This window comes from Xenopus laevis, chromosome 5L (genome assembly GCF_017654675.1).
Source record: "Xenopus laevis strain J_2021 chromosome 5L, Xenopus_laevis_v10.1, whole genome shotgun sequence".
Classification (NCBI taxonomy): Eukaryota; Metazoa; Chordata; class Amphibia; order Anura; family Pipidae; genus Xenopus; species Xenopus laevis.
Window position 1 is genome coordinate 13,704,127 of NC_054379.1, and position 24,503 is coordinate 13,728,629.

Genomic DNA, 24,503 nt, shown 5'->3' on the forward strand with positions numbered 1-24,503 from the left:
TATGCACCATCGAAGGTTAAATAATTCTATGTTTTTGTAGGGAAAAATGGTTTTCTGTAGAAAGATCTACTACGCTTTTAGGGCTCAATCCCAAGCAGTCCTATTTTAATTTCTATAGAAAAAGATATTTTTCATTCTTAAAAAATTTTATTGTTGGTCGAGGGGGGAAGAATTATGCAGTTGTGTAGCTTCAGAGAAAACAGAAAATCTACCTCTATAAATACACGTAAACGTATGGGATGTACATATATTAAACATACACAACTTCTGGGCACTACATATGATATCAAAACAAACTTTAAAAATCATCTTAATTATTGGAAGAGACTCATCCTGCCCTGGAAAGAGAAGATGCACATTGTGTTTCATGCAAGTAGTAAACTGTACTTTGAAAATGAATCGTGACAACATTTACTCAACACATATGAAAAATACGTGTCTATGAGAATACGAGATGATTTCATGACTTGGTGATGGGAAGCATTACAGTGGTTTGGATTGATAAAAATACAAAAGGCGGCTTTATAGATGATAACCAAGGAGAAGAAAGAATTGCGCATATTGATGGGGACCCCACGATGGAGAGATCTCCGCTGCACAATCAATTTAGAAACCCAGCTTACAAAAAAAAAACCTTGTGAATGCAAATGACTGCATTTGCAAAGTACATCTATGTGGGGGGCTAAGTGTTATTTTGCCAGAGAATTAAATTGGGTGTGAATAATAATGGGGGGGGGGAGGTGTATGGAGAGAGGGGTGCCAAAACATCGCAAAACATGTTAGATTTGAAAATGCATCAGACATACAAAAAAAGTAAAAAAATGATATCGTCCTACCATGAAGGTAAGGTTTTATTTTCAGAAAAAGAGCTCGTCCTCACATTTACACCATGCCTGTGTATATAAACCATTTCCCTAAGATAAAGATAAAAGAATTTATCAGTTGTCTGGGGGAAATGCCTTTAAAAAAAAGACATGCAAAACAACATATTTACTGTAATTCGTTCATTAAATATTAATGGACTGTATATGTTACCCAAATCATCTATATATATAATATATCCCTATGAATAGATATGTAATCTCTCGATCAATCGCTGTCTGTCTCTGCATATATATATATATATTTATGTGTGCGCATGCATATATACACTAAATATGTTCACACGCATATACATGTATGTAAATATAAATATATATATGTGACTTGTGTATGCATCTATGAGTGTGTGTCTGTCTGCAGGAGTGAGTATTTTGCTCCATACTAAAATCATATTAATATTGTATGTGAGTGTGTAAATGTTCATATAACATGCATGTTGACTATAAGCATTACTATAGAGCCATTATGAAATTTAAATATATTCAGCAGAATAATAGTACAGTCAAGTTGTTTGCATTTAATTCATGTAGATATGTTGATAGATAGATAGATAGATAGATAGATAGATAGATAGATGGATAGACGATAGAGAGATAGATATTTGCAATTTATTTGAAACCAACCCTACACTATACAATCACCTTCACTCATACAAATAATGCATATACTGTATCCACGTACACAAATACACGCTCACACAAACACAAACAGCTAGCCAACAACTTACAGTAAGTGTTTGAGGCACAGATAGGTGGAACAGAGAGTTGTGAGCACACACACATACATGTATCAAACACTTAACAGTGTGTTAAGTGTGCAGGAGTCAAGCCCAAGTGGGGAGAGCGCATGCAATAGGATGTCAGGCTGAAAAAGATGGTGGATGTCATTCCTGCACTATCAAACCTACACATAAAGTATGATTGGAGGCAGAGGGGCTAAATATTTCACTGTCAGAGCATGTCGAGAACAGCAATTCATTTCTCTCTCATGTGCTTTAGGACAATGACAATTTAATGCAAGGCCATGGAATGCAAAAAGAAAGGGGCGAAAAAAATAAAAAGACTGGGGGAAAGCAGGCCGGGGAAAATCAAAAGCATCCTCTAGAGATGTGGCTTCTGTTAAGCTGGTTTATTCATGTCTACATAGAATAGATCACTCCTGCTATTCTAGCAAATATATAGAGAAGGGCGTTGGGTCCGCAGTGATCGATAGGGTTAACAGAGCAACAAAACGGGGCTATTCTATGGAGGTTGTTGTTTTGAAAATAATCTATAAAATTTAACACTTCCAATGTATGCTGCTTAATCTCATTTCTATGGCAGATAAAGTCCAGAGCACTGATTGAAAGTTGAAAAACAGACTAGGACTATTTCCTCTTCAAAAGAGGCAGGGGACCCCCTGTATCATGACTGCTATTTGGGGAGTAGGTTACACTTTAACTACAGCTGCTTTAAAGATGCAATGATGGATACAATGATGGATAGCGTTCAGCAGAACTACTACTTTCCTTTCCAAATGAACCCTTGTGTTGTGTAATAACACAACCAAGTTGAGCCACTTCCCTGCCAGGTATTCGTCCAATGCATCACAATGCTTTATGGAATTCCCTTTTGTGCTTCTGTAGTGTAAGAAGACAAAGGTACTTAAGATACATTTATTTAAGGATAACTAGATCTTTCATTATGATGACCATTCTTAGATTGGATACTCTAAACAAAAATAAATAAAAGAGTTCCGTGCTAGAATTTGCCATGAGTTAATGTCATGGAATTTGATAAGCTATCAGGTCATCTGATGTGAAAGCCAAGCACGCTTCAAGCTAATCGCAAGGGGGGTATGCAGGGGGTGCATTGCATTATCAATACAATTGCACAAAGTGTATTATACTAGTGTCTCAATAAATATTTCTTTCCAAGAGCAGATGGGAGGCATTTCAATCCACAAAGACTATTTTTAAAAAAAATGTAGGTACAATAAATAATACATATATTCTTTAAGGTTTTATTTTAGAGAAAACAAGATGATTTGCCCTGTTTTGATGGCATATATAGCTATTTAATCAGCCTGGTTCTACCTAATAGTATTCTTAAAATTAAGGAGACTGGAGTACCAGCATCCCCATAAAACTTCACCAAAAAAAGGGGGGAAAAACACATAACGCACCTTGAAAATTGCAGTGAAAGCCCAGCCATTCTGGGAAATTAATGGATATTCACAAGGGCTTTGCTAATAAGATGGGTTAATTACAGCAGCAACTCACAAGGCTCAATAAATAAAAGAGCAGAGGCATAAACACATTAAAATGAGCATCCAGCTCTATAAGATGGGCCAAGTTCTCCGGAACAGGCTGAGCTGTCAGAAATGTAAATGTGTAAAGGAAATCCAGCATTGGGGATAAAAAAAATCACAGAGCGGAGATTTGTTATTTATATTAAAAAAAAACTGGGATGGGGAGGGAGAGTTAAAAAAAAAGCATTTTATGTTAAATACCCTGGGGTAATGGGAGAATTGCAGAGAATTAAGCCAACGTGCCCATGACTCTTCTTGGGAGCGGGAGTCAAGTTAAGACTTCCTTTCAACTTAGTCCACTCTATTGGGGTTTTTTGTCTATTTTTCTCCGAAGAGCCGCAATTTCTCTGGTGTCTTGTGATGCCTTATTGACATCAACCTCTCGGGAGAAAACTTTAGGGTAAAAGTGAAGTAAAAGGAAGGAAATCAGAGCGGGGGGGAGTAAAAAAAAAAAAGAACAGCATCCATAGATCCCAGTTGGAAACATGATCATTTAAAAGCAATCACTTAAGATGTGTATTCATTTATTCAAGCACTAATGTCATCTTATCTCTGACTCTTGACAAGCAGTAGGCCCTCTTTATCTGGTGAACCCTCCATACAATTATAGCCTTATTCAGTGTTGCACACCCTCCTCCATTGTTTTTATCCTCTGAGCAACTTTTTGCAGACCATTAACCGAAACACAAAAATACATGCAAACTATATAGACGCAATACCTTTGTTTTGTTTTTTTCCCAATTCCAGTTGAGTATCAATATTATTAACAATCTCTTTTTTTTTTTGGGTGGTGGTTGGGGGGGGGTTGGTTGTTTCAATTGCCTTTCTGCCTTCTAACAGCTGTGACAACTGTTAAAACAGTCAGTAAAATTAAGTCAGCTTCGTAATCCTTTAGTCAACGTTACATTTTAATCAGAAGTAGATTGTGTTGGGTTTTTTTTTTTCCCTTTAATTTGAAGCGACCTACTGTTTCATTTCCAAAGATTAGCCCGACACATATGTCAGCAGAGGCAGATCTATTTATTGCATCTGTTACTTTTATTAACAATTATTGGGACTGTGACTGTGTATGTATTCAGCTGGCCTCGACTTGTCTTGAAACAGTCTCTCCTTTGCCATCGCCCGCTTGTCAGGCAGTTTGGATAGCAAAAAAAAAATTCCAAAATCCAACTGGAAATTTTTTTTAAGAGATTCTTTTTCAAGTTACAATGAAAGAATAAATTGTTGGAAGGACTACGCCTGGAAGCCACTGGCAGCCTGTAGCAGGTTATATCAGCATGCACTACATAAACCCTGTGGTTTATTAATTGAAACAGATAGACGGATGATTTATTTATCATTTCATAATTCTGCGCTGTCTCTCGCAAACCACACAGCTAACCCTGCATCGATGCCTATGTGTACGAGCGAAGGCAATTGGTCTGCGTCCACCTGCCCTGCCACAAAAGACGTGTCACCCAGATCATTCCCAGGCATGTTCTGTAAGGAGCTTATCCAAACTAATCATTCAAATTAGCTATAAGAAGGTAAATTTAAGAAGGCTTCCAAAGTCCAGGGCATGCCCTAATGTTTATTATATTCTAAGCCAAACTCGAAAAACTTGGCCTGATTCGTATCATGGCAGCGTCTACACAGAAAAGTTGATCTAATATTTCCATGTAGTATTCTATTTTATCTACACAAAATAAACACGGGCTCCGAATGAACCTTTTTAGGCACATATCTGAATGGGCAACTTTTGAAGCGCTGCACCCCTTTGCCTTTGCAACCTAACAAATCCCTGCTTTGCGGCTCCCGATCACTTCCCAGCCTTAATTAAAATTTGCATTGCAATGAGCGGCTACTGAAGTCAATTCGGGGCGAGCAGCTAGGTTGACACATGCACACATGGCCCTATGTTACAGGAATGCCCAGTTTAGGTGGTCTCCGGGACATTGTTAATGGGAAGCTGGATCCCTCTAAACACAAGACAGCCTCATCTCCTTCCAGATATAAACTCTTACATCCTACATGCAAGCAAAAAAAAATGACATTTTCAAAACCTATAAACAAATTCCAACTGTTTTTTAAAAAGTACAATTAAAAAAAAATGCATGCAGTAATTAACCAGAATATTTACGTTTTATAACCCAACTCAACTCCTTATTTTTTCCCCTAGTTTCTGCTCTTTCAACTACCCGCGGTTACTCATTGACCAGTCTAGGCATTGCAGTTAGTTAATGCTTACCCTGTTAGAATTCTACTACACAGGAGACACTTTCTCTAACCGTGCCTTTTCAATCCTGGTCGTTCTCCTACGGAACGTGTCACTTAAAGTGTGTGACAGGCTGCAAATTCAAAGGGGCTATTCTATAGTCATAATCAGCTGCAGGTTGCCCCCCGATCCAGGGTATTCTAGGAAGATGTACGGCATGCTTGTTTAAAAAAAAAAAAGGCACATTTTAACACTTGCATAAGCTTTTGTGCCAAGAGACCTATTCTTAGAACATGGAAAAGAAGTGACTGTCACACAGCTGTTCCACTGATTGTCACAGGACTCACATTGAAAGCAACTGAAACAATTCAGCACTCACAGAATTAGAAGGAGGCAGCGGCACCCGGCAGCACACAATAGACACAAGACAAGCTCAGGCAATCACTCAAGCACAGAAAATCCTTTCAGCTTTTTCCTGTTACCTGCATCTATGCATGGAGAAGAAATATTAAGCATTGTGTAAAGAGAAGGAGGAATAAAAGAAAAGGAGAGGTACCTACTCTTCTTCGTAGTGCAGGGAAAAAGATTCAGGGAGGCAAAGTTCTACCGAATCCATGTGCGCTCAGCAACCATAATTTGTGCACCCCAGCTATAAATCAAACTTTCCTTGACAGAGCACAGCGCAATTAACAGAAATGTTCTCCTGGTGTCAAGCCTATGGGCACAGCCAGTTGGGACCAAAAGCTCTCACACTCTCCTAATCAAGGACTTAAAGCCCCGATTGCAGCTTATTAATATGAAGTAGGGCTTTACATATGCAGTCCCTCTGGCCCACTTGGCGACTGGATTGGAGGGAGGATAGCCAATGGGAGCAGGGGAGGGCAGACACTTCACACATTGTGACAGATAGGCAGGTAGTAAGGGAGGAGGGCAGTGGGGGGGGGGGACGAAACAGACTGAAAACTGAAGCAGATAGAAAGGGACTTCTCTCCAGTGCTACAAATGTTTCCTTAGGGCGACAGTACAAAGGGGAAATAAAAGACTTCTCTGTTTTGGGCATTAAAACGTTTGTTATAACATTAAACACAACTCACCCGAGCTCAATGAAAACTGGATTTTCTGGAGCCTCATTTCATTTTCTAATGCATTTTTTTTTTTTCTTCATTTCACCAGCCGGCACAGAAATAAAGTCTTATTCTATTTGCCCTTTATTTATATTTTTATTGATGTATCTGTTTTTGAACTAGTGTATTTTTTACTTTATTTTTTTTAATTCCAATAACCAAAGTGAAAAAAAAAAAAAAATCAGATCCATTTTTTAGAATCTCCCCTCCACCCCTCCCCGCCGCCAGAGATGGAATTAGTTGTTTTCATTAAAAAGTTTCTATGTCTATTAACCCTTCACATGCCGCCTATCGGAGCGATGGGATTCAGATCTCTTTTATCCGTGGGTAAAAACGCGTCGGTGAAGAGCGCAAATCGACGTTCAAGCTAAATATAGAGGTGTTATTTTTTTACAGACGCAGGGAATGAATAACCACATCTCCGTCTGCTTGTCAACCCCTATTTGTTTTTTTTTTGTTGTTTTTGAAGTGAGTTAGGGAGTGGAAATCAGATCTTACTCTTACACTCGTAGCACATGGATTCAGTTGATGGTAAAACAATGAGAAGAGCCGAGGCAGTCAGATTGATCAACTGCTGTCTCCCTGCTGACAGTGACTAGATTACCCCATACAAGCCCCACACTGGTTCCCTTCTTAATAAGATCAAGCGGAACACATTTCAATAAGGTCTCTGCTGCAAAATTTAAAAAAAAGTAAAACATTTGAGCCGAGTGCAAAAAAAAGATTCAAATTAAAAATAAAAAAAAATAAAAAATTTTTAAAAAATTCATCAAATCTAAAAAAATTTTACATTTTTACAGAAAATTCTAATTTTCTGCAACCATTTCAGGTAGAATACAATTGTTACGTATCGGAGATAGAAAAGGCAAACATATTGTATGAAATAAGGGGGGAGATACAGAGCAGCCCGTTCTTTCTAATGGGATATCTTTAAGTTGATAGATAAGACGCTTGAAAGGTTCCTTTTAATCAATGACTAGAGGAGAAAAGTACACCTGCTCACTTTTATGTCCCATGCCTAAAAAAAAGTTTCTGAACCATTTCTTCATTTTCCTATGTTTTTTCTAAAAAAAAAAGAATTGTGTTTCATCCCACCCCCTGTTAATGTTGCTCTGCGTTAACAATGCCCAGGTATAGCCTGCGACTGAACAGAAATACAGCCATATCCGATGTTCCAAAAAGAAATAAGAAAATTGCAGCCGAAAAAATACATTTTTTTTTTAAAAAAAGTTGACTGAAAGTTCTGATATTCCAAGATGTATCGTACCTGGCCAAGCCGATTAACTTGGGTCCACGTAAAGCATAAGGGATCGGATTAAGCCCCAAACTCGGTGGCTGCGCACTGTTAAAAAAAAAAAAAAAAAAGAGCCAAGTAGTAAAATCTTAATTAACGACAGCATTCCGCTGTCTATATTGTTAAATGTGATCCCTGCAATTAAGATGTAAATTTTGCTATGAGCGGAGAATGAAAATAGCTTTGGGACAGGAGGTAAAATGTGAGCGTTCTGCAGCCACTGTACAACAAGGAAAAGATTAGGCTCAAACCTTAACAGGGGAGTCGTTCCATCAGTTTATAACATTCAGACGCCTTCTGGTGAGGACTTCTTGATTGGAACCAGAATGTAAAATCCCATGAAAAGAATAAAGGAAGGACTGAGAAGAAGAACCCACTTTCCAGCATTATCCCTCTGCTGTATTGACGGCTCTGATTGTTATACCCCAGCGTAGAGAATGCAGCTGGGCAGACTTGATCTAAAGGTGATGCTGGGAGTTGTAGTCCTAAAGCAGCCAGAGGCAGTCAGCTTCAAAATTCTTTCACAATAAAGGGCTTTTTTGCTCACATTCAAATAGCCTTTTGGCATAAATTCAATTTAAAAAGGTGTTTTTTAACATTTTATTTACATTCACGTGCCCTCAATTTATTAATACATTTTTTTTTCGGTCTTCCCTTGTCTTTATTCACCTGGCCTGTGGAGCTGAAAGCTATAATATCCTTGGGGGAATGTTGCTTCCACTCTTTATAGGATTCTGTTGGAAGTTGATCTGAAACATGGCCCAAATATATATATATATATTTTTGAAAAATTTTAAAAGAAGGAGTCAGAAGAAAAGAAACTGTATTGCGGATTCGAAAACGACTCCAGCAATTATTATTGACGTGTCACACCTCTTTGAAAAGATAAATAGCATTTTACCTTTTTTAAATTTTCTTGTTGTTTGTTATGGAGCCCCTTTCGTATTAAGAGCCTATTTTAAAAGCCCCTTTTGCTCTACTCTAATTCCAGCTCATCGTAGACGCATAGCCGTTAAGTCTAAAACATCACCGACACTTATAAGATCACAATATATTTATCTGTCATACCCCCGCCAGCCAATTTTTAAAATGTGCTAAAAAATTAAATATTCATACATAATATTTCATTTTATTGGACAAAATCATTTTAATTGAATTAGATTTAAAAAAAAAATTCACGTGCCTAAAATATATAAAGGAATGACTGAGGGTGTTCGATTTGGGTTTTTAATTTCCTTGAGCCTAAAGGATTATGGTATCGCACCATCTTCCCAAGCAGGTTCCTTTTCATGTCTTCAAAATCCACCAAGAAGGCTCTGCCTTCCTACTCCCCTGCTGTTACGGTATCAACCAACACACTCCCTAGCCACCAACCATCTTTCATCAACGCAAACGCCTGTCCTCATCACCACAGCTTTCTTACACAGACATCAGAGAGAGCAGTGACAGACAAAGCAATTGGCTTACTCTCTCTCTATAACTGGAGAGAGTTTCCCTTCAGAGGGTATGGGACTTTCCTGGGGTGAGGATAATATAGACACGGTGATTGCAATCCTGCAATCTGGCACCGGCGTTGCCTTTCACCACTCTCTCCATATGAATTAGGTAGTCAAATGCACTGCTTTTATACATTGTGATTCACTAGCCCGGCTGTGGTGTATTCAAAGCACAAGAGGAGAACGAACGGGAGAATATCAGCATATCCTGTCATTGATTATTATATAAAACTGTCAGCGGTACTCTGAAAAGAATGCATATATAATACACAGCTGTTGGCTTGTATTCTAGCATCAGTCTAGGGGTGTCCTAACCAGAGAAGGTTGACTTGCACTACAAATACAGTTTTAGAAATGAAACATATATAATATAATTATAAAATATAAGTAATACCATTACCATACCATTTCCCATAGTGTCCTATTTAAGAAAATAATACCGTTTTTTAAAAATATGCTTTTTTTCCTGTAATAAGGCAGTGCCTTGTACTTTATGTAAAATAAGCTTGGATAAATGCATTATGATAAACAATGAATACAACCGGGTTTTTTTTAATATTTAAATGTTTTTTTTATAGACTAAAGACACCATCTACATCATTATGGATAGCCCCATGCTCCAAGTATTCTGGATAAGAGATCCCATACCTATACAGAATTACAGTATACTGTTTATCAGTTAGGGTTCCTAAATATATATAATAATATACAATGTTTATGTCTGAAACATTTTTCCATCTCATCACCTGGGATGTAAAGATACAAAATGCAGACCCTGTGGCTGCTGCAGAGTCTAGGCAGAGGTATGGGTAGTCATCAGGGATCCCAACGGACTATACTGTATATGAGGGACCTGTTATCCAGAATGCTCTGTATCTGGGGTTTTCCAGATAACAGATCTTTCTGTAGTTTGGATCTTTATACCTAGTGAACATTAAATAAACCCAATAGGCTTATTTCTGCTTGCAGAAAGGATTAGCTGGGATCAAGTACAAGGAATTATTTTATTATAATAGAGAAGAAGGAAATCATTTTTCAAAAGTTGGATTATTTTTATAAAATTGAGTCTGTGGGAGATGGCCTTCCCTTATAAGCTTTCTGGGTAACGGGTTTCTGGATAACAGAGCCATACCTATATCTTTAAATTTTCAGAGCTCTTTTCTGCACTGTAACAACTGTTACAATGCAGAAAAGAACATTTTCAGATAATGAAGTGCCCTACTGACTTGCACTGCTTAATTTTAATGCAATAAAGATTCAGTGGGCTGTTAGAGATCAGTACTAGTGATGGGCGAATAAATTCGCCAGGCACAAATTCGCAACGAATTTCCGCATTTCAAGAAAGCACCCAAAAAATTTGCCGGTGTAAAAACATTTTGGACGCGAGTCGGAAAAGTCACTCGCATCAAAACCAGCGCACATCACCATTATCAGACACCCATTGACACTAACGCCGGCGTCAAAATTGACGCTAGTGTCAGAATTGACAAGAGCATCAAAATTGCTGCGGGCGTCAAAATTCGCATTTCGCTAATTCACCCATCACTATTGAGTTCCAACACCCCATAGAAAACAACAGAGTTAAGCTCAAACACATTCTTATCAGCTGACTAATCGGCCAAAGCAATATATAGTGTGGTACATGTGTTAATTCATAAAATCTACCTGACAGTGAGAAAAATTGTAATCATTTGGAAAATATATTCACCTGCTGGAAATCACTTTGGATTCCCCTATATAATATTTAGCAAATCTTTCTCAGTTTATGAAATTTTAAATAGCAAAAGTTAATAAAGCAAGTGTATCATCACACTAAAGCTGGCCATAGACGCAACGATCCGATCGTACGAATTGTGGATTCGTACGATTTTCGGACCATGTGTGGAGTCCCGACTTTTTTCGTCCGGCGGAGATCGGTCGTTTGGTCGATCGGACAGGTTAGAAAATTTCTGTCGCCTGCCGATAATATCTCTGCGTGTATTGCCGATCGTACGATTTTCAGTGGGAGACTGTCACTGGCTTTGTCAGACATAAGTATCGTACGATTGCTGTCAGGGGCAGAACATCGGCAGATCTGTTCTTTTACTACTTTATTTGATTGGAATGGTAAGACTTTGATCTGAATGGTTAGTGGAGGGTCGGGAGATGGGAAAGTCCGATCGTACGTTGATTCGTACGATCGGATCTTTGCGTCTATGGCCAGCTTTAGTGATTTATCATACCGACCTTCCATTGTAAAAGTTAATGTGACAAGTTGCCTCGTGTAGCTTAAAGGGATTTCAGACCTTCTATGTGTCTTGCTGAGTTGTAATAACTACTGGAGACTGTGGCATAAGTCTAAGGTGTTGGGTTCCCCCACAAAAATATATTTAGAGAGGGCCGATGTGCACTACACCCATTCCCATCCCCTCCCTCTGCCACCCACTCGTATCTCTGTTCACTGCCAGGCCTTTTCCAGGTATGAGTGCGGCTGGGAAGGGAGATTTTCATAACTATAGGGGAAACAGACCCCACGGTCTGGGCCACCATGACCACATGCATCTACGACATCAGTGTACCAGCGATGTGTCCAGTGTGATGGCTATGAGCACCACCATCTTGGAAGTAGCATCAAAGAGGATAGGAGAGACACTAGGCACCTCTTACACCCTCTTTTTTTTTTTTTAAAGTAAAACTCCACCTATGAAGCTTGAATCTGGCATCTGCAAGATATTTTATCCAACAGAGAGCAAAAAATATTGGTAATTGGGGGTAGAAGCCCAGAAAAGGAGATTAGGTGAAGGTATAAGTGGTATTTCATGAAGAGTGGGAGACAGAAGATACAGGAAATGAGAAAACTGTATTGAAGTGAAATAGTTATACAAATGTCAGAATCCAACAAATTGAGGCCAGAGCATTTAGCTAGACCTAGCAGACAGAGAAAAAGTGAAGAAGCAAAAAAGGAAGTGCTTCCTTAAAATTTTTTAAAAAGTTTCAAGTGCTTTACTTTATTTCTGTAAGTAGTTCAGTTTTAACCTTTTTTGATGTCCCTTCATTCTCTCTAGTCTTCTTTCTCTGTTTTCACTGCTTTGTTGCTGTTTTCAATTTCTCCTTCTCTTGTACCCTTCCTCTCCACCCCTCTGGTTTCCCTTCCCCTGTTTCCACTTTCCACAAATCACTTACCTGCAGCCATACCAGCTCAGTACATCAATCAAGCAATACTGCTTGGACAGCATTTTGCTCCTTTAACACTACTTTAATAGAGCCAATGGAAAGGGAGTGTATCATGCGATGATTGCCTAGATGAACAGGAATGTGAAACTTTGAAGCTCTTGCCCTGCTTGGCCTCTCAAGAAAATGATTCCTGTATATTGTAAAAGTAGAACAGCTTGGAGAACTATTACTAAAATAAATCATATGCTATCATTATCCAAAGCCTCTAGGTCAAACCAATTAAAATGCAAAACAACATTTTATACACCTCTAATATACAATCTGCAAAATATGCTTTGCAACCTATTAGTATTAGGAAACAATCATCTGATCCAGTATAACTAGATATCAGTAGAAATCTACTGACTTCCTGTCTCACACTGCTTACTCAGTTAGCACACAGCACTAACTAACAGCAGAGCATTGCCTTGCTCTTCTCTGGATCCAGTAAGTGATTTAATGTGAATATAATAATTGAATTACCCTATAAGATTAAAGGAAAGCTGTTACATGCTTTCTGTTGACAAATAGCTGTTATTTCTAGAAAATATTTGCAGGCATTGCCATTTTTAAATAAATAATGAATATAGTGTTTGCCTAATACAGAGGTGCTCAACCATGTGTTGGGAAGAAGCACACATAAAACAAATGCAAAAAATTATTGGGTAGTGCTGTCCTCAGTATGTACCTTCATCCTGTAGAAGTCTCCAATTAGCTGTACAAAGTCTCCAAAACCAGCCCATACCATTAGCAGTGGGGCTTAAAAAAGTAAATGGTCAGGTGGGGTTATGACTGATGTGAAAGCTCAACATTACATATATTTGTATCTTGCCTGAGTCATAAATATGTGTGAGTGTGTGTGTGTGTGTGTATGTGTGTGTGTGTGTGTGTGTGTGTGTGTGTGTGTGTATGTGTGTGTGTGTGTGTGTGTGTGTGATGTGCGGGGGTGGGGATGAGCAAAAAGACTGATTATGATACTGTCTATCTTCCTAGTGCATCTGCTGCACCACTTTATGTCTGTCCATGACATAAACTTAATGTGATACAAGACAGGGCAAATTTTTCATGTTTATGATTATGTACTTTAGGGAAAGTTCAAAACACTAGGGGGTTGCCAGTCTGTAACCTTTAGTTAAAAAAAAAACCTTTAGCTAAAAAAAAAGCAGCGGGAGGGAATTTGTTGGGAATTATGTGGCAATACCATTTGTCTACTGCTCCTAGGTGTTCCATGCACAGACTTGGAAGCATGCCAAGTAATTGGAAGTTTACACAAACTCTGTGCAATAAACATTTAAGGGCAGAAGAAATGTATTCTGGAACAGTACATAGTTGTATATTTGTTAGGCGCCACTCAGTGGACAAAATTGTGCCTCTTTAACAAAAAAAAATTAACCTGGTAAAGGGTTCTTTGTTGGGAACCAAACTGTAAGGAGTCACTGGAGAGTCAAATACATTGTGTTGCTTGCATACTGTATATACCTTTAATAGAATAAAAAACCAACAGGACTCACAGAAAAATCTCGATATACCTCACTACACCCTACATGCCCAATAATTATTCCTCTAGTTGGCTATTTCAAGTGGATTTCAGTGGATTAGGTTTTTTTGGGGAATAAAATGTATGGAATAATAGAATAATGGAATTATCAACTGAAACATACCTTCCAGTTTTCTGTATTTAGACAGGACAGTCTTGATTTGTAGACCCAACAAAATGACTGCCTCTAACTTGAAGTACCTAATAAATGAAACAGAAATATTTAAATATAATGTAATAATAGCATTTAAAGCTAACATATGCAAAATATTAATCAGTGTGTTGTTAAAAGCAACAGAAATCTACTAAGGAAAAAAATAGTTAAACCCATATCCAACCAGAAAATCCAATACCAACCTTTATGATACTCCGTGGTTTTTTAATATATTTTTATTCTACTACTTCACCCTTCCTCCACCAACATCTTCCTTTTCTGTGTTTCCAGCAATAGATAACTTAACTAGGGGAATTTATTTGCCCTGTTTAATTAATGCAGGATTATTTCACTTTCATTTTGTGAAGCTAATAATCCAACTGGTAGGATGTCAGTAAAAATTACATCAGAAACTCACGTATCACCAAAGGGAAAACTTAGTGAGCTGGTGAAATATTCCCAGCAGGAATCATTGACAATCTCAGACATATTTGCATGGGGAAAAGCAGCACAGCTTTTATCCTTTCCCCCTCTTTTCCTCTAGAACCCAAAGCTTGCAATTGTCCATACTGTCAATATTTATTCATGCAGAATGGGTTAATGTTTTGGAAAAGATATATTTAAAAAAAAAAGTCAAAGCCGATTTGTTTCTTGCATGTTAAGCACCGTTTAAACGAGGAACTCTTTCAAGGTCAGTGGCCCATCAAAGACCCTTTTGGTAGCTGTGATATTATGATAATCACACGTAAAATATTCCGCTTGTGAAAAACAATGAATTAGACTGTTCTGAAGGAAAATGATTGCAATAAATACTAAATGTGAACAAGGCCAATTCAGCCCTTTAGAACTAAAGAAAAGCATCGCTGGTGTAACTAGATATTTCAAGGTCCTGAAATCAATTTTCAAGTGATCCCGTCATCCCCCTCGCCGTACCATAGCACATATAGTTCAGTGTATATTATATTGCATATTAAAGGCACAAGCATAGGGAAATACCTAACACAAATCTGATATCGATATTGAAACTAATTTTCATACTATAGTAGTGAAATCTGATATGTACTCCTTGCAAGACCACGTTCTGGTTTCTGAAGATTATGGGTCAATGAACAAACCCCTCTAAACCTGCCATAAAGCCCTGTCCCAATCCTAAAGCAATGTTCTATAGGTTTTGTTGGCTGTGGATCTTGGGATCCAAAGTTCATAGTAGTTGGCAAGCAAGTGATGAGATCCTGCGATAGCGGCGACGGACGAGGTGAGACATATTGTGTGGGTTGAGCTCTGCCATTAATGCTTCTCTGCACATGCCAATTTTTCTTTGAGAATGTTAGCAGGTATATGGTTGACTTGAAATATTAGTATTGCCTAATCGGAGGTTGACCATTGGTCAAGATGTGTGAGAAACACCCAGATGCAGCTTGTGGTCCCTTTACTGTATTACAAAGAGCAAAGGCCTGGAAGTCCTCAAGTCTATCATCATCTAAGGCCAAATTAGCCAGGGGGTCAGTGTATCCTTGTGTTTATAGCAAGGCTGGCCGACCTACAGTCCATCCTGTCTTAGAGAAATAGTACACTACTTTGTGAGCACTGAGCTGTGGGGTAATTACCCCTTATGTTCATGGCCTGGTGGTTCTGGCTATAGTTCCAGTGGACAAAGGAGTGATCAAGTTGTAATTTTTCTTTGAGAATATTAGCAGGCATATGTTTGACTTGGAATATTAGTATTGCCTCATTAGATTAATCAGAAGTTGACCATTGGTCATGGTGTGTGGGAAATACCCAAATACCCAAACGGTGTGTGGGAAATACCCAAATGCAGCTTGTGGTTCCTTTACAGGCAAAGGCCTGGAAGTTCTCAAGTCTATCATCATCTAAGACCAAATCAGTCCGTGGGTCAGCTTATCCCTGTGTTTATAGCAAGGTTGGCCAACCTACAGCCCACCTTGCTATAAACACAGGGATAATAGTTAACTACTTTGTGAGCACTGAGCTGTAATTTTAGCTATTTAGCTATTTTTTAACCCGTTTGTGCTCAGAGGACGACTATGCCCTCTGCAAGTAATATGACTTAAAAGGACAACAAAATGAGGTCCTTCCAGAGTAGGAATGCGCCATATGCCGTACCTGTCAAGTGGCTCTAAAAATAGAAAATAAAAGATGGAGTGCAAATATTTCCCTGGTGGAAACACCAATAATCTTCAGCGCGAGTTGAGAGGAATTGCTTGATACTTCGCCCTAGGATATCATGGCTTAAAGCCACAGTGAGAGCTGAGGGAAAGCAGCAAGTATCTGATCAGCCGGTGTAATGTAAAGCGCACGTGTGTATATTTATGGCTCTGATCCTTATCTCTCCTGTACACAGCAAACACAGCCATACCAAGGATTACAGCGAATTGGCTACCCTAACCCTGCCTTCCCTCTCATTGCAACATTCACATCCCTCTTTTTCTCTTTTACAGCCATGTTAGGAACAGATCCACGGGGGTGTCTGAGTAATTTAACCCCTGGAGTAAAGGAGCGCTTCACATATGCCAAAAAGGCAGGTTTGCTGTTGCCTCCAGTGATATCCATGTGCACAAGTCATGCTGGTGACATATCAGTCCACAGCAACTTAATCTATTATGACACAGAGGGAATAGCAGCCAGGGAAATGTGTCTTCAGTTTTGCAAAAGAATATAATGAAAAGAGGGAACTTTCCACATAGGAATACCACACCTTAATTGAAAAGACATGCATATATATATATATATATATATATATATATATATATATATATATATATTTTTTTTTTTTTTTTTTTTTAGGGTAAACCATTTTTTGCTGGGCCTCCAGCATCTCAGTATATGAATAAATGCAAAAAAGCCATAGTTTGAAAAGGCTTTTGAGGGTAATTGTAGTCAGGATCTGATGCAGGGTTGCAGGTTGTTATTTTTATTGTAATATTTTAGATTACATATTGTTCCTTTAAGGTCTTCTCCTGTTCACCTATATACTGTCATTCATACCACTGCTGGCCAGAAACAAAAATACCTGCTCATTTGGCAACTTCTATTGCCCAATCCAGTCTCCAATATGGTGAGCTAAATTAGATCTGCTGTCCCCTGCCCATCATAGAGGACTATGTATACTCAGTGAGAGAGAACCACATCAATGGTTCTATGCAGTCATCATACATGGAGGTTGCCCATATTCATGGCTTGCAGGCAGGATTGCCAATGCCAAGTTTGAACCACTGGCATCATAACATTCCCCTGATGTCACAATTCTGCCCCCAAATGTCATTGTCCCAACCGATCACACTCCAACGTTGTCACCCCCCCCCCCGACATTATTGTCCCTCCCATTCATTTGGCAACTCTATTTGCAGGGGGCCAGATGCATGGAGAAGGGGCAGGGCAGAAGTGATGCTGGGGCAGATTAGATTGGGGTGAATCAGGAAGGGGGCAAAGCATCACCCAGTGCCTTCACAGAAGTTAATCCACCACTGTGCCTGTTACATATCTTGCCTATGACAAGCCATATATTGCTTGGACAAGCCATCAGTTTGTCCCCAAAGTCAGTTTAACTGTTAAAATTCCAATCTGTAGAGGAGAAAAACAAAAGCTAAACTATAAGTTAAAAGTGAAGACATGGAAAGATTTGACAGCCAAAGCTACAACATGATCTGAAGTTCTCCAATTACATGAGCCTTTGTCTCTATGTTCCTTGCCTGGTTAGCCTTTTGTTTGTACACGTCAGCAAAAACCCCATTTTCATATGATAAAATGCATGTTAAGTCCATCGCAAGTGTGAAGTCTCACATCTAGAAATGCTGCTGACAAATATTATCTGCGCTTACAAATGCTCTTCTAGCTTTCGTTGCCTTTCTTTGATGACTGATGTGACTTGACTGTTGGCTTTATTTTCACAACTCGCCTTTCAAGTGATGTTTTTTTTTAAGCAATTGTCATTTTTTTACAAACACATGCAATGTTTTCAGTGTGGTGGAGACAGTAGGAAGACTGACTCTTGACTGCATACTGGTCAAAGAAGCCCTGAAAAGACTAGAGAAAGACCCAAGAAACATAAACATGCTATATACCCTACAGAACGTATATCGACCACAAAATGATTACACCAACATGTAGTCCCTAGACTTTTTATGGTGAAAATTACTCTTTCTGATCCAGCATATGATCAGGAACCCTCTGCAGCTTTATAGAAAAAGGTTCTTGTTGAGAATATCCACTATTGTTCAACGTTGCACCAACGTTTATTGTTGGCTTTCATGCCCATTATCCATGTTTACTTCCCATTATTTTGTTACTGTTATTCCGGCCATTTGTGCTCCTTATTATATACTAATTATATTAACTAATATTATCCTGTTACTCTTTATATTGTATCTGGTCACGATATAAAGCTGAGCATGATGGGATTGCTTAAAAACTTGCTCAGATATTCATATAGTGCCTAGTCACAAGAAAATAAATCTCAATGCAGTTCCTACAGGGCGGTGAGCTGTTTCACAGAGCTACAGTATCAAAGTCCTGAGGGGAATTCTGTGAAGCAACTGGCTAAAACAGTGCACAAATGTCAATATTCGCTGGCCGTTTCAGCCACAGTAAACTAAAAGCTACATTTTAGCCCAATCCATTAGATTCCTTTCCCAGCAATTAATGGTGCATTACATGCTAGTATTGGATGGAACAGCAAACAAGAGATACAGGATAGGGAGGGCAAATGGCTTATTTTGTGGCCAGGAATGAAAGAGGGGAAAAAATAGCAGAGAAAGTCAATACAGAGAAATGTGAGATTTGCTGAAGACTGGTGATGGTGAGATGTGAAGCTTCTGAATGAGAGAAAGATATGTTCAAGTACATAGCGTTGAAAAATTTCCAAGGCTGATACAAAATTAATCTATAATTATCATTTATAGATAGCACTAACATATCCTACAGCTGGGCAGATGGTTACCAATTTAAAGAATTTCATGCATTATAGGCTTTATTAGTTCCTAGTGCTTACATGCTACCAAGAGTTTACTGCGAATGTTTAATCAGACCCTGCCCTAGTGCAGCTTGCAATCTCATTTCTTTAGCAGAGATACAGACATGCTTGGGTCAATGTCATTGATGTTTGGGGTCAGCTGTAAGTGAAGGGGATCATTTTGATATCCTCTACTGCTTCTTACCTTCCTGGCCACTCCAAGCTGGTCTGGTCTAACCATTAGCTCGTCTTTGGGGTGGAGACAGGTTAAGGGATAGGTGGATATGCTTCAACAAGAGTCGTTGTCATTTTAGTATATATATAAGTTTATATAAGAACATGTACAAAGTCATCTCCAAGTCTAGTAACCCACAGTAACCAGATACCAACTAACATGTACAGGTCTGCTGTTGAATGAAATTTATAAATTGTTCTCTGTCATTCACTAGACCCGGTGGAAACTCTGTACCAGATATTTTCACATGTCTTGTCTCCATAAGAAAAAGAAAACGTTGCGGAGATACCAGCACGCTGTATCATCTCTGTGACACTTGTCTGTCACAAAGCAGACATGTCACACAAGCAATGTGCTTATTGACATGCACCTGCAGTAATTTTTAAAGGCCACCTATAGCCCCCATGATTTTAAATGATCACAGGTCAGCAGCCCCAAGGAGCCCCCAGAAATTGACTGCCACAATACAATGACCAAATCTTAGAATCTTAGAATTACCTTACCTTATAGATTTGTACCAGTTCAAATATATATATATATATATATATATATATATATATATATATATATATATATATATATATATATATATATATATATATATATATATATATATATATATATATATATAGACAAATACAAGAGTCCTCTGCACTCAACCCATTATCAATATATTTAAGACAGAGACATTTTGTGCATACTGCTACTGAAAAATGCCTTACCCTTTAAACAAAACAGGGATTGTTTGTCCATATATTGCAATATATTTAAGCTGAACAACTACGTCAAAGTCATCCCATATCTGGCCAGTCCTATGCTCAATTTTATCTGATTCATTAAGAATTCTATTGCTTCATTATACATTTTACAAAGGGACTAGGTTTTACCTGCAACTTACTTGCTGTAGCAGTATGCACAAATGTCGCTGTCTTAAATATATTGATAATGGGTTGAGTGCAGAGGAATCTTGTATTTGACTATATGTATTTTGTGGTCACAGCCTCATTGCACCCCTGCCTAATGGTTTTAAAAAATAGTAGTGAGCACAACTTTCCCTTGTTAGTTTTATATATATATATATATGGGTAGTGTATACATTTATATATAATGTTTTGGGTCAGGTTGTTGCAGAAACATAATTATCTAAAGCCTCGTCCATTCTCAGTCCCTACTCAACGTGTGCTTGCTACATTGCCAGTTCAATGGGTTACATGACTTTTAGGATATCACACCAAAGTAATCTTAGTAAACGTGGGTGCACACTATAGGGGGCTGCCTGAAAGCCTCCATATTAGATATAGAAAACCCCCAAAAAATTTATTCATAAGACAGAAAAGATTTCGTGTTTCACCCCCTACAGACCAGAGCCTTCATCAGGGACTAGAGCCATAAAGATTCCTATAACTTCATCGATTCCCAAAACTCCATCGGTCTAGTCTTTCTTAGCAGGAAAAGGTTAGTGTTGTTTGATAAAACATGGTAGATCCAAGATGATACAAGTAACTGCATGAAGGCTAACTAACGTGACGAGAGTTCACAATTCTTACTTTTAATTTAAATTTGAATTGAGAATGAACAAATGAGACAACATAGAAGTTTCTATCATGTGCCCAACTCCCTGGCCTCCTATCAGCTTCAGGTCTTATTGATCCAACAGTTAGCTCTATTCAATTATTCAATCGTGGTCAATAATCTTGGATGCAGTAGATGTAAATGCTCTGCTACCCCTTTATCAGTCAACACTCTCCTTTCATGGCTACGAAATTCAATGCAAAATGTCTAAACATTGGTCACTATAAGACATATATATTTGTATTCATAACCAAGATTCTGCTCATTCTGCTGTAGCCCCATAGATGGTTATAATGGTGGTTACTGGTACCATTATACCTACTGTAAAATCTGTGCTCCAACTCATTTGCCACAAGGAGAATAGTTCTACCTCTGGCTCTGTCCATATTTTTCCATGAAAAAGGCCAATTACCCAGAATACAGACATTTCCTACTGTGTTCATCCATGTACGTATATAAATTACTTTTTATACACTGCACAGGCATTCATGATAATTGCCTTGTGATATAAACATTGCTATTGTAGATAAAGTATAACCCTAAAAGTCCCAATGCATATACAATACTGTGTATCACCATTAAAGGTCTTGGATAATTGACATATTTGAAATTTCAATTACAGTTCGGAGGAAATGTCAAGCAATCAGTTTAACCAACTACTGTACATGCAGATGATATAGTAAAGAGATGCTTATCTCCAGAGTTAGGTATCTATTTACTCTTGTAATCTTTATGTAGGGGATTGAAATGATTGCTTGACAGGTTGGGCTCATTAACATGTATAGGGCCATTACTTTGTAAGCCTATGGAGTGGACTATTTATACTCTATACAGGCACAAACACACACTGTGGCCAGAAATATTGCCATTGCACATATTCACTTATTATTTTATGTACATTATGGGGCAGATTCACTAACTTCGAGTGAAGGATTCGAAGGTAAAAAACTTCGAATTTCGAAGTTTTTTTTGGGCTACTTCGACCATCGAATGGGCTACTTCGACCCTCGACTACGACTACGACTTCGAATCGAACTATTCGAAGTAAAAATCGTTTGACCATTTGATAGTCGAAGTACTGTCTCTTTAAAAAAAAACTTCGACCCCCTAGTTCGCCATCTAAAAGCTACCGAAGTCAATGTTAGCCTATGGGGAAGGTCCCCATAGGCTTGGCTAACTTTTTTTGATCGAAGGATATTCCTTCGATCGTTGGATTAAAAAGGATTTAAAAAGATTTTATCGGATTTAAAAGGATTTTATCGTTCGATCGAAGGAATTATCCGTTGATCGTTCGATCAAACTATCTGCGCTAAATCCTTCGACTTCGATATTCGAAGTCGAAGGATTTTAATTCTTAGTCAAATATCGAGGGTTAATTAACCCTCGATATTCGACCCATAGTGAATCGGCCCCTATGTAAACTGCAATCATTATTATTAATTCTATTATTATTATTATTATCTTTACAAGTCCTACGAGTGCCATGTCCATTTATAACATAAACAGTGTCCACGTGGGTCTAACTGGGGAAGAAGGATACATATAAATGTATTATTATTACTAAAAACTCAAAAAGAGGGAAAGCACATTCTAGCCATCATTTTCAATTTGCCAAATTTTCAAATTCATCTTGAAAACTTTTAAGTTCACATTGTCAAGGTATTTAATAAATCTCTAAATAAAAGTTTTGGAAACTCTAACTTGCCAGAACAATTTGAATTGCAGTAAAAAGTCAACATTTCAGCAGCTATTTTGCTTACTTATTTTTTTTTAGAGAAACAAAGTATTGAATGTCCTCTAATTTGTAAATGAATCAACAATTTCTTTCCAACACATACTACAGACCCCATAATCGGTCATTATGTTATTCAAAGACCTGAAGATAATTCATCCATGTCTAGAAATTTGCTAAATTTTAAGGGGAAGATTTATCAAGGGTCGGATATTGAAGTAATGGGAGATTTTTTTGAACTCCCACAACTTCTAAATTCGAAAAAAAACTGAAATTTATTAAAAAAATTTTTTGCAGGTGAATAGACTGTATTCAATTGTTCAAATCGAAGTAAGATTTAACTTGATTGAATTCGATTCCAAGTATTTTCAAAAAGAACCTTCAATATTCCCTAGTCAAAGTAAACAATAATAGCTCAAAAATTTTTTACTTCAAATTTTCACTTCGACCCTTGATAAATCTGCCCCTAAGTATAGCAGAGCATAAACTTTATTCAGAATATGAAGAAAGAAAAAATTGATATATCTTCTGTAGCACTTCCTGTCCAGAAAACATGGATTTCCTTTACAAAGCAAAACTACAGAAAATTGTTTATGGTTCCTGTAATAGTAAAACTCAAAACCGTCAGTCACCAAGAACAGGTTAGAAAACTTGAGAGCACATTGGGTATGTCTGATACAACATATAACATTAGCTCCCTATGACTAGCTGGTTATTGCTTTCATATAATTAATTAAAGTTAATACAGAAGGTGGTGAAAACAGTTTATAGCTCGTTTGTTTAAGCCTTTTAAGATTGGCTAATTTGGTACAAAACTACATTCCTGCATGAAAATGTTTACTGTGAAGCAGAAATCTCTCCAATGGCTACAACCCAATGTTCAGCCATCTTTTAACTGTTGTCTAAACAAAGCTCCACCCTATCTCTTGTGTTGCACAGAGTCTTATGCATAACACATTATCTCGCTCACATTGTTTTGTATTTTTTTTTCTTCCGCAGGGTTTTCCCACAAGTGTATTTTTGTTAAAACATAAAAAGCTTGTTTTGTAAGTTTTTTTATATTTTGGTAAAACAGATTTGCCGGAAAAAAATAATTTGTGGGATTTCTTACATGAGGTTTTTTTTTTTTTTCAAAAAAGCAAAAAGTTTACTTTGCAAGCTTTTAATTATTTTTGAAAAACGTCACTTATAAATACAATTGCGGTTACTTTAGGGTAAAACACTTGTTAATGCATTTGGGGTACACGTGTTTTCTTTCTCCGAAAGAATTTTTTCTTACACAAGCATTTTTTAAAAAATATATAAAAAAGTAAATAAGAAACATATTCATGAAAAAAATACCTTGCAAATGCATTTAGGAGAAATTGTACATTTTTGCTTCTCTTTTTCTCCTACAGGATTTTTTTTCAAAAAAATATAAAACTTGCTCTGCAAGCTTTTCGATTTTTGTGAAAAAATCCCAGGTAAATGCATTTGAGAAAAAAACAATTCTCACGCATTTACAGTAATGCTTTAAGGAACATTCATCCTCAATAGTAAAATTATTTTTTTTTAAAAAAACATAAATTAAATTCATCTTTTAATTAAAAATTATATTAATATAAATTATATATTTTTTCAAAATATAAGTATGCTCATGAAAAAAAATTACAGTGTAAATGGTTTAAGGGTACTTTCAATTCCTGGCATTACTGGAACTTGAATTTTATCTGTAATGATATGAAAATGTTTGAAATAAAAAAAAAGCAGGAGGCATACTGTAATTTGTCTGGATTGAATTTCAAGCAGCATCCAGCATTTCCATTACTAAGGACCATGTCAACTCTTACAAAA

At 37.5% G+C, this 24,503-nt stretch overlaps 1 protein-coding gene across 9 annotated transcripts in view; it reads right to left on the reverse strand.

Annotated features, from left to right (window-relative positions):
• Positions 1-24,503, reverse strand: part of esrrg.L (estrogen related receptor gamma L homeolog) — a 460,320-nt gene that overhangs the window by 128,753 nt on the left and 307,064 nt on the right. For 2 of the 9 annotated variants that reach the window (XM_041562543.1, XM_041562544.1), the window contains exon 5: positions 14,133-14,209. Coding sequence is in view for 3 of the 9 variants with exons in the window: in XM_018262593.2 (XP_018118082.1) it covers positions 837-914; positions 5,926-5,981 (134 nt within the window). In the remaining 6 variants the exon portion in view is untranslated. Of the gene's footprint in view, positions 1-836; positions 915-5,398; positions 5,483-5,921; positions 6,161-14,132; positions 14,210-24,503 lie in introns of those variants that run through there. The other 7 variants (XM_018262595.2, XM_018262597.2, XM_018262593.2 and 4 more) reach the window with 6 other exon arrangements.